The sequence below is a fragment of the Echiichthys vipera genome (assembly GCF_963691815.1).
Source record: "Echiichthys vipera genome assembly, chromosome: 1".
NCBI lineage: Eukaryota > Metazoa > Chordata > Actinopteri > Perciformes > Trachinidae > Echiichthys > Echiichthys vipera.
In genome coordinates this window covers 26,907,102-26,918,836 of record NC_139826.1, presented here as the reverse complement: position 1 = coordinate 26,918,836, position 11,735 = coordinate 26,907,102, and the positions used below count along the sequence as shown (strand labels likewise).

The following is an 11,735-nucleotide window of genomic DNA, read 5'->3' as shown; positions in this document are numbered from 1 at the left end:
TTTTGAGATCTGTCAATGTACAAGTCTGGCTTACTGGATGTACAGTGTGGGTATAAAGCCTGCTCCTTTCCACTATCTATTTTGCAATAGCACTGTCACTGACTATTGTGATTAAGAAATACAAATGTATGTACAGTGCTGGGATGAAGCCTGGCATCAGCAGCCTCTTGCTATCTGTTCTGCATGGCACCGTGTGCATAGCTACAACCAAGATCCAAGAAACAAACAAGCTGGAGCGGGTTTTTTCCCCCTATGCCAGAATGACAGCCTGGTGTAGGCAGAATGACACACCAGACTGTCACTTTACACACTTTAAGTCATAATTCAATTTCATAAAAAAATAAAAATAAATAAAGGTTCCAGTTAAAAGGTCTTGCAATTTTGTCACATTAGACACAGAATACCCAGAATTTTTAAACAGCACCATCATTTATTTTTTCTGTTACCAATGATGCTATAACAGAAGTTTAACTCTACTTGGGCATCTCAGAAACTCAAACAAATATCTTTTATATACAGTTTCATTAGGGATGGGACTTTCTTTTTTAGACGGGCAGCAAAGATTACAGTGACAACATTTGATAACAGGTTTCAACTTCTGCATCACTCAATTCCTAAAAATGGGGATAACAAACAGGTTTTGCTAGTTTATCATATGACATCATGTCTATTTTCTTAACAAGAAAATAGTTTGTAAAAAGGTTTTTGAGGTTAGTTTGTTTGCACCGTGGTGTCGGTATGCACTTGAGAAACACTGCATATTGTTCCACTGTAAAATTATGAATGTCTAAAATAAAGTTACAAACATAATGTCCATTGTCATACTGTTCAAGTAAAAGGTGAGAAGCTGAGATTTGCTGTCTCCAGCATTTGCTCACCACAAATACCGAAAATATGGTTTCAACAGCTACAAGTCCAGAACGCATCTCATCCGGGATGTAGTTGAGGATCCTGTTGCCTGATTGGAGGAGACGGCAGCTACAGGTGTCTGTGTCAACATTCACCATCTTTTAGCAGGCTCTGCTACTGAGACCACCCATCTGATCCCCTGTGATCTGCTCCAACTGCCTCTGATACACAACTGAAACCCTGTTCTCTGTAAAAGAAAAATCAATGTGTAAGGAATGAGATTATATTTGTGTTGAGAATTAAAAGGACATTTGAAAGAGTTGAAAGACAAAACAAAATATCAAAAGTACTTTGAGTACTGCTTCATTACACACTGAGTTGCACTCCTATGAATATTGTATGATTAGAGTGATTCCAAAACTCAGGAGTGTTAACTTTTTTCAGAATCAGAATCAGAAAAACTTAAATAATCCCAGGGGGAAATTATTTTCGTTACAAAACTTCAGATATACAAACAACAAATATTATTCAGACAACGTATATTGGAAAAACAACAGCATTGAAAGATAAATATGGTTTATTATGGTCTTATTTACAAAACTTGTGCTATCATTTGCATCAGTTACGATAACTCAAAGTAATTTGGTGTTATAGTTTTGGAGAAAACTGTGCGCAAGTACGACTAAATTTAATTTCTAGTATGTGAAATAATTCTTTTTTCTTAAACCGAAATAAACTATTCATTCATTCATTCCACTGAAGCATTTATGGTATATAAAAGCTGAACCAGGAAATCATTTAAAAAATTACAATGTATATGCTAATAATATTCCCATTCACTTTCATTTTGAAGGGAATAAATACAAGACAAATTTAGTAATAATTCAGTTATCATTAAATCATTAACAAGGAACTAGAGCTGCAAAGATTTATTGATTTGTTGTCAACTATCAAATTAATGGCCGACTATTTTGATCATCGATTTAGAGATTTTGAAGAATTTTTTAAAGAAAAAAAAGAAACAAATTATGATTCCAGCTTCTTAAATGTAAATATTTTCTGGTTTCTAATATCTTTGAGTTGTGGTCAAAGCAAGACATTTGAGGACATGGCATTGAACTTTGGGAAACACTGAAGGACATTTTCTGAAAATTCCTGGGCCAAACAACTAATCAGGGAAAATAATCTACAGATTAATCAAATAATTGTTAGTAGCAGGCCTAGAACAAACCCCTAATTCCCCCCTGGGATTATTAAAGTATTTCTGATTCTGATTCCAAATAACCTTAAACTTCCACTAACAGATTTACCCTGAATTTATGAAAAGAAAACCCTTTTATTCCCATTCACAGTGACACTCACTTAAGAAGTTGTTCCAATTCTCGTTTTATCTTTGTCACTATGGGCGGACCCTGGTACGTCAACGCTGTGTAAAGCTGAACGAGTGATGCACCAGCACGGATCTTATCCATAGCATCCTGCCCACTGGCCACGCCACCGATTCCGATTATGAGTACTTTACCTGCAAAGAATATGCATATCAAATGTACTGTTTTGATACTGGGGTGTTTAGACATGGAAAATGGGTATGAAGCGTGTAAATAAGTACCTTTGGTGAGATTGTACATCTCTCTCACAGTGCTAGTGGAGAGGTCTTTGAGAGGCTGGCCACTCAGTCCACCAACCTCAGACTTATGTGAATCCTGCAGCATCTCTGGTCTGGACACAGTGGTGTTAGACACCATTAAACCATCCACTCCCAGCTGCAAACACAAAGCAGAGCAGGAAGTTAAGTGGTGTGCATGCATCTACAGGAGCAGAACTGATGCATGTAGCTGACTTTGATTTGAAATGTACAGTGTCAGCAAGAGAAAGACTTGTTCACTTGTTTGTACATGTACTTGCTTTGGATAAAAGCATGAGCTAACTAACCGTAATAAAATGAAAAGATTGAGAGTGTCTTTTAAAGTTTTCTTCCCTCCTTAAAGGGGCAATTTGGTATTTTTCAAACTGGATTATTATTGGAATATTTCTTTATGCATTTCTGTTTAAGTGACTAATGGCAACACTTTAAAAAAAATGGTCCAGTATTGATCGAGAGCGCTGCAGCCTGGCCACTGCAAACCGGGCTGCAATGTTATTGAACTGGGCAACTACACACCGTCAATGTACATCGAATAAAAGTGCTTGATTTTGCCAATGACTGGCCAATGGCTCGATTGTTAGTTAACAGTGAAATCTCATTCTAAAATCTCGTTCTGAAATCTCATGAAATGACTTTTTGCCAGCAGGAAGAGGTTATTTTGAAGTGTAGCTTTGTTTTACCTAAAATATTTCTAATAAAAAACAATGGTCCTTGTTTGCGCATTTCTGAATTGTGCCGACAGAACGAGGAGCTCCACTTCACACAGCTTTCACAGAGTTCCTCTTGGATGAGACAGGCTGAAGCTGTGGTTAGTTGTGCTACAAATGGATCCTAACCCTCCGGATACACTGCAACTTGCAGACCATAGAGTCTGCCGTTTGACTGGGATGGATACTGCCAGCCAAAGAGCAGAACAAAGTTTACCAAAGCACATTTTTCTTATCTCACCTGCATCAGTAGCTAAACACTAAAGTATGGCAGGATAACTGCAACTTCTCCATCTCTCATAATGTAGTTAAACCCTTCCAATAAGAATTTGAGCCTGTAAATGGCAAAAATAAGCACTTTTAATGGAAGTACAGTGACGGTCCTTGCCCCTCTCTATTACATTACAGCGAAAATAGGGTCCAGGTTAAAAAATACCGACATTCCACTTTAATGTCTCTTCCATTATCTTGAGTCTGATCCTCACTCGAATGAGCACAAAAAATAACCATTCTATATTTTAAAATCAATGAATAAACCCTACTCAAGTAGTGATGAGGTTAACAGTGCAGAGAGGAAGCAGAGCCAAATCTTTTTAAATGTAAATAGTGTTATAGCAAGTCTAAAACTTTAATTGTTTCAATAGAGAGCACCAAGTAAAAGGCTGAGACAGTCAGCTGACATATTAAACAGCAAACAACACTTGTGGCTTACATAATCGTGTAGAAAAGCTCCACAGTGACCCTAAATTGTAAACATCATACACCTGATGATGCACTAAGAAAATAAACGTATACAACTTTACATTTGATCACTAAACAGCTATGGGTATCATTTAAGAAAGTATATGATTATTTTATTCACCATAAGATTGTTGCAAAATAAAATGCCAACCTAGAAACCTCCTGAAGCAAGAAGAAACCTAAAGATGTCACTAAAGTGACATTATTTTAACAGATGCTATAATATTAATTATATAATCTTTGTCTCATGATCTGAGGCTTGAAGAAATCAGTAACATCTTTTAAATCAATGATAAAACTGTTCTAAAACCCTTCATTCCTATCAATTTAAATCAATCAAATAATTTTCCAACCTCAGTGACAACATCAGCGATGTCTTGTTTGTCCTGGGCAGTGAGGTCAGGAGCAATCTTCACCAGGACCGGGGGTTTGCGTTCTCCCTGCAGGGCATCACGCTCCTTCAACACCTGAGCAGATTGTATGAGAATGTGAGTACGTCAGGCGAGGCGGCACAGAGAGCTGCAACTATTGGAAATATAGATAAATATAAATAAAATTCTGCCTCTGAATTTTTTTTGACAATTGGCTCAACAACTAAAATACATAATACAGTAGTTGCTTCACTTTAATAGAAACATTTAACTTAAAAAAATTCCTTTAACCCCTGATATGCTTCTGGGGAATGGGTTTGATATGAATCCAGTTCCGCCTCTGAGGCGTGGTCTCGGACGGCACTTTGATTTCTGGTGTGAAATGAAACAATTCCAATCAATCACAGGAAGCACCGCTTTAAATGGTTAAAAGAAATTTCTCTTTTCCTGTTTCAGAAACTGTGTTTTGCCTTTGTGAATACAATGTGGATCAGTTATAAACTTGAAACAATGTATCCTCCTCACATTGGTTTGATTCAGGAACCTTTAGATGTGAACCTCCCTTGATTGTTTGGTGGGGAATTAAGAAATCTTGTTTTTATTTCACTCAGCATCATACTGAAACCATAGATTCCACTGGTACTTAACATGACATGAAGGTGGATTTGGTGTAACTCTTTGAACCATGCAACATAGCATTAGCTGATCAACTTGAAAAAAAAAAAAAAGAAAGTAATGTCATTAATGTAAAATTCACAGCAGGATTGTCCGGAGTTCAAGTTTGCCAGCCAGCTGGGCCCACCCAAGATTTATTTTATAGTTCTTCCCCTTTTAGTGTTTTCTATGGAGTTCTCTCTTGTTTTCAAGCAGAGGCTAGTTTTTATGTTTCCTTAGAGAAGCAGTAAAATCTCATCTATTTAATCGTTTTTTAAGTTAGCATCTATCAAAGAGCGAGTTTAAACAATGGTGATTGATCATATGACCCAATAAATAAAGGCACTTGTACTTTCCTTTTTGCTGAGCATTACAATACCCGCATCTGTGGCGACATTCCCTCCCTAGATGTAAATAGGCCGCCATGTTAGTGACGCTGCAGACAGCCGTTGGTGTGCGCATGTGGAGATCGTCACTGCCGGTTATGCAGCATTGACTTGTAAATGGAAATTGGGAACTTTCAACTTCTGAGTCAGAAGTCTAAAGTAATTTAAGACATTTTTATGATTAAGATCTACTGAATATGAGCATGACTTTTATTTCACTTGTAGTTTAAATACAAGTCTAATTATTTTTGAGGGAGAAAGGCTGAGCATTAAGGCCCAATGATGATTGAAGTTTGCATTTTTACCACTGTTGGGTCCAAACCCAGTAATATAGTGAATGTTAAGAGAGTCCTACCGTTTGTAGGAGCTGGCGCAGCTCAGCCTTCCCCTGTAGATCCCGGAGACCTGGCGTATTAGGACTGCTGACATTGACCACCAGGTAGTCAGCCAGCGGGCCCAGCACTCTCACCCCCTCCAAGTAATCTGCCCCGGCGTCCTGGGACAGCTTGTTCTTCCCCAGGTTGATGCCCAGGGGAAGGCCAGCTATAAACAAATATGCACGCACATACGCAAACACCGCACATACACACAGAACAAGCACAAACACAGACTACATCATCAGACACATGACTCAACTGGGGCTGCTGATGCGCTAAATGAGCTGTAAGCAGGTAAAAAGCAGACAATAAAACATGAGACAAGGACAAGGCCAGGATAATTAAAACAGAATAAAATAGTGTAGTTAACCACTTTAGAATTTGGCTTCCCTTTTACAAAAGTGACTAGTAAAAAAAAGAAAAGGACAAAAACATTTTTCAAATATCAGACTTATAACCTCTGTCAAGGAGGAGCTCTCTGTTTTCGGTTTGGTTTGTTTGTTTGTCACCAGGATTATGGAAAAACAAGCGACCAGATTTTCATGAAACTTGGACCTAAGATAACCCATTACATTTTGGAGTGGATCAGAATCATGGGGTGAATACATAAATTATCACTTTTGTTAACATTCTGAGATAGGCATGGCCTTGGCCATGCTCTGCCCATCTAAGCAATTTCAATTGGGGCAGTTGTGGGTGGCCCAAAGGTGTGAGAAGCGAACTTCTGAACAGAAGGTCATCAGTCAACAACCTCAGTGGTCAGCAGATCAAACTGTAGTTGTAGTGGGCAGCTTCCGAATGTGCATGTGTGACTGTGTGTAATCAGAACCTGAAAATGTTCCCACTGATATGAGATGAAAAGTCAGTGTCTGATTACCTTTACTCTGCTGTTGCTGTGTGTCTTGCCTGGCCTTCAATCTCTGTTGTGCTTCTTCCAAACCACAACTGTTGAATCCATACCTGGTGAGAGCACGCACGCACGCACACACACACACGCACACACGCACACACACACACACACACACACACACACACACACACACACACACACACACACACACACACACACACACACACACACACACACACACACACACACACACACACACACACACACACACACACACACACACACACACACACACACACACACACACACACACACACACACACACACACACACACACACACACACACACACACACACACACACACACACACACACACACACACACACACACACACACACACACACACACACACACACATCACTACGTATATAAAAACAGAAATAAAAGCAATTCAGAGCTGGTAAATAAAGCTTTCCTTCATTTCGCTCATTCAAATCTGTGTTGCAAATTAAATCCTAAAAGAAAAAGAGGCAACTCTAATTCACAGCTACATAAATGTGAAGCCTTTGGAAACAAAACCGTAGGCAGCATAATCTCTTTGAGAAAAAGAGAAAAATGTGATAAAGAACAATAAACAGCTCCATCACCGTCTCCTGCCCTCGTTTTCTGTCTTAAGGATTTTAACATAATTAGAATAATGTGACTCCTACACTGTTAAATACATTTAATTATCTCTTTGTGAGATGTTACATCAAAAAAAGTAATACATTTCTATTATAAAAACATATGACGATGTTACATCAAAAAAAGTAATACATTTCTATTATAAAAACATATGACGGCAAAAAAGAAAGGCAGGCATGTGTGGATATTGAACTTTTGTATGACTGTGAGATTATTATTAGTAAAATTACATTTATGTTTTGGTCATATTTGAAATTATCAAAACAGAAATATATAAATTATTGAAAAAAATTAGTAACTAAAATAAATTCAATATGGGAAATTCTTATTTTAAAACGACTTTTCTATTCCATTTGTGTTTTTACTGACAAGATATATGTATATGCCAGTTTACTACATTACACATACAACTGCCCTGAAAACAACTCTTATTATAACGTACAATCGAACAGCAGCACAAACCACAGCCTCTTCACATATTTGATTCACCACTTCTTTGAAACAGTTTCAACAAAAACTGAACATTATTAGTTAGTGTTGTTGTATAAATATCTATAAGGGCTGGGCAATATGGCGCTATATCGTATACATTTTTCTATATTGTTTATTTGCAATGTCAAAAAGTAATGGCCGAATATATAATATTTACGCAATTTGGATGACGTTTTGCGTCCGGATGTTATATTCATTTTACACTAAAGTTCCTTATAAAATGAGAAAGACCTTTTCATTTGTTAAATATTTAATTCACACAGTAGTATACAGAATAGGCTTTACCGTGTGTTTATTACATTTAGATAATTTATTCATGAAATTACTGTAAACATGCTATATCGTGATATATAAGGTTATTGAGATATGAAATGACCTATATCGAGATCGAAGATTTTGGCCATAGTGCCCAGCCCTGTTCTTGTGTACATTCAGTTGAGATAACGCTTCCCAATGTCAATGACAAAAGCATATCAAAAACATACCTGTTAATAATTGCATGATCTGTAGTGAGTCGAAACACACGCGGTTTGGGGTTCCCCTCCTGAGGTTTGGGAGTGATTGTGCCCACTTCAACAAAGCCAAAACCCACCTTGTACAACCCGTCTACAGCCTCTCCATGCTTGTCGAAGCCCGCCGCAATCCCAATAGGGTTTTTGAACTTTAATCCCAGGACGTTCACTCCCTGTAAATGCAAAAATACAAAGAAATCAAAGTCCAGGGCTCCTACAAATTTTTTATTTTAAATTTCCAGACTTTTCCAGACTCAAATTTCCAGACTTCTCACAGGATTTTTTTAGTCCATATAAAACATCTGAATACCACTTGTTAGATGCCTATTATGTAAATAAATGGTTCCAAATTTTAACACGTATGTTATATTCTGACTATGTATGCCATTATGTTGCCAAGTAATCACAAGACACTGTTACCTACGTAATATAGCTCATTTACGTGAATGAACTCCAAACTGAGACATGTTCAATGCACAACATTTTATTTAAGCTAAATGCCTAAAGAGTGTAATTAAATAACTGTGAACCTGAAACCCCTACAGACAGTAACAGTAGGGATGAACAATTAACCAGGAACCACAAAAGAAAACACAAGTAATTGCTTCATTGCTTTAGATGGAGTACACATACTGTAAATAAAGAGGCGACCTCAAAAAAGATCTGTTCTGCGTGAGGTTCCCAGTTCAGATTGTGAGCTAAACTAGTAACAATAGCTCCTTACCTCCTTTTGCTTTCTTAAATAAATAAAATTCAATCATGAATAAAATGTAGACACGTAAAAAAAAATCGATAAGCAAGAGTCGCAGTTGCACGGTAACCATGGTAACTTGTCACCATTCTACATCCAGCTTGATTAGTTTCATATACAGGTCATCTGTGTTCGGTTAGTAAACTTGTTTTGATTTGTATATATTAATATATTTTATTTTAGAGGGTGAGATAATAGTCTGGAAACAACACAAACATTTTTCCAAACTCTTTTCCCTTTTTTCCAAACTTATCCAGACCTGGAAATGACTCAAATTAAATTCCATACTTTTCCAGACTGCGTAGTAACAATGGAAGTCTTCCAGTGTCTGGGATCATTGGAAAGATAAGCAGAAGGGAGGTTATAAGCTTACCAATGACACAGGGTCCTGGTAGCGGTTCAGAGGAACCAGACCCAGACCAATCATCCTCACTGCCAACACATGTGCCGTCTCTGCCCCCACAACCCTCTGCAGCAGGGGCATCAGCTGATTGGCATAGAAACGCTCATCTCCAACGGCAGTGAGGTAGGAGGCGAACAGAAGGCTACCTGAGCTGATGATCTTCACCGCGTCTTTTAACTGCTTCTGTTGACAAGAGCATAAAAATAAACACATAAAACTGTGTCTTCAAAGATAAGGTGTTGTTGTTTTATTTATTTAAAAATGTCCGTCATCATTAACAACTTGTTTTTTTCTCTGGATTTTTGTTTGTTCAAGGACCACATTAAAGCCTGACATTTACGTTGTGAGTTTTTTTTCCCATTACATTTCAAAAACCTACAATTTCATAAGGGGGTGTACACTTTTTATATTCACATGGCTCAGTAATGAATTGAATGATGTACTGATTCAACAAGAAGGTCACTGATGTTAACAGAATAATACAGTTTAATATAATTTCCCTCTCTCTCTGTTAAATGTATCACAAGCAAGCTACACGCAATCAGCAAGGTCATATTGAGCCTAGATATGTAAGTAATACAGAAACCCATGTAGATAGTAGAGTTAAAGAAAACAGACTTATTTTCACTATCTATCTAGTTTTTTGCCTAAATACTCAGTATCAAAAAGCGGCTGGTGGTGTGTGCCACAGCTACACAAATTCTTACTAATATAACATATCTGCAAAGACATTTTTACCAGTCAGACTGTAATTTCATCTCATCTCATCTTCATCCGCTTATCCGGGGTCGGGTCGCGGGGGCAGCAGCTTTAGCAGGGGACCCCAAACTTCCCTTTCCCGGGCCACATTAACCAGTTCTAACTGGGGGATCCCGAGGCGTTCCCAGGCCAGTGTAGAGATATAATCTCTCCACCTGGTCCTGGGTCTTCCCCGAGGCCTCCTCCCAGCTGGACGTGCCTGGAACACCTCCCTAGGGAGGTGCCCAGGGGGCATCCTTACTAGATGCCCGAACCACCTCAACTGGCTCCTTTCAACGCTAAGGAGCAGCGGCTCTACTCCGAGTTCCTCACAGATGGCTGAACTTCTCACCCTATCTCTAAGGGAGACTCCAGCCACCCTCCTGAGGAAACCCATTTCGGCTGCTTGTACCCGCGACCTCGTTCTTTCAGTCATGACCCAGCTTTCATGACCATAGGTGAGGGTAGGAACGAAGATTGACCGGTAGATCGAGAGCTTTGCCCTCCGGCTCAGCTCTCTTTTCGTCACAAAAAAGACTGTAATTTGAATAGTTAAAATCATATTATGGATATCCTGGGATTAAGATTATGACTAGTAACACTGGGATTGTATATCTGAAATGGGAGTTTTTACATAACACATATCCAAAATGTTCATTATAGATATCTAAAATGTAATTGTGGATATCTATAATTGAAAGCAAAATACACATGTATGGCAAAAGTGGCGTAATTAGTACTAGTAGGTATGTTGTGGATATCTGAAATGACAATTGTAGATAGGAAGAATGTCATTGTGGATATGTTTTATTATAACTCTGACTGGTAAGAATCCAATTTGGACTCGGAGAAATGATATTACTGATATCTAAAATGTAATACCAGAGAGGAGTGTGATTGTATTGAATGTTAAAACCCTCATAGTAAAGTAGGTCGTTTAGTTACGTCTCTTTCAATAGGAACTTTAAATTTAGCATACTCCTAAATACCTTAACATCTGTGTTTGTGCAGTTTTCTTACAAAAACAGGTTTACAAAGACACGTCCACTGCATGTTTCTGTGTGCAAAGACACAGCGAAGCTAACCTGCAGTGTTTCCCGGTTCAATGTGACTTTAGGCGGAGCTAACAAACGGGAACTGTCCCGGCGAGTTTCATGGCGACGTTTCAAATGATCAGACTCTCGTACACACAAACAGGCATGTTAGATTGTCTCTGAAATTACCTTCAGATGTCCCGCCATGGACGCAGTCCTGTCATTGCATTAAAGGGCACTGGATGCAGCTCCTAACGTGTTACACAAACCACATGCGGTAACAGCTTCCTCCACGTCCTCTCGCGATATTTCCACCCCGCTGTGTTAAAGTGGAGATGTTGGCCTCAGTTGAGTTAAGGTGGATGTTATTTGCTACTATGTTAATCCAGAAGATAATACTCTCAAACACCTGATGAATTTTGTTATCCTATCCGCAATATTCTTTATTCACAAACAAAAAATCGCAAAATCTGTATCTAAATTTGCTCATTTCCTCCCTGAACTGACCTTTTTGTTCTCTGATCTTGGTAAATAACAAAA

General features: G+C 38.3%; 1 protein-coding gene across 1 annotated transcript; it reads right to left on the bottom strand.

Annotated features, from left to right (window-relative positions):
• Positions 1-426: 426 nt before the first annotated feature.
• dhodh (dihydroorotate dehydrogenase) lies at positions 427-11,484 on the bottom strand. The gene is made up of 9 exons (XM_083919227.1): positions 11,385-11,484; positions 9,394-9,606; positions 8,243-8,442; positions 6,608-6,690; positions 5,709-5,896; positions 4,296-4,409; positions 2,459-2,612; positions 2,212-2,371; positions 427-1,096 (listed from the first exon to the last, which is right to left on the bottom strand). Exons 1-9 carry the CDS (start codon positions 11,400-11,402, stop codon positions 1,024-1,026), a joined length of 1,203 nt encoding a protein of 400 aa, XP_083775353.1. The 5' UTR covers positions 11,403-11,484; the 3' UTR covers positions 427-1,023.
• Positions 11,485-11,735: the final 251 nt, after the last annotated feature.

Bases quoted from the DNA above. Each gene is read 5' to 3' on its own strand.
- dhodh (XM_083919227.1), bottom strand. The intron at 8,443-9,393 runs GTAAGCTTATAA...TTGCATTTACAG, and splicing joins ACCAGGACCCTGTGTCATTG to GGAGTGAACGTCCTGGGATT. The intron at 2,613-4,295 runs GTTGGAAAATTA...TTGTGTTTGCAG, and splicing joins TCGCTGATGTTGTCACTGAG to CTGGGAGTGGATGGTTTAAT.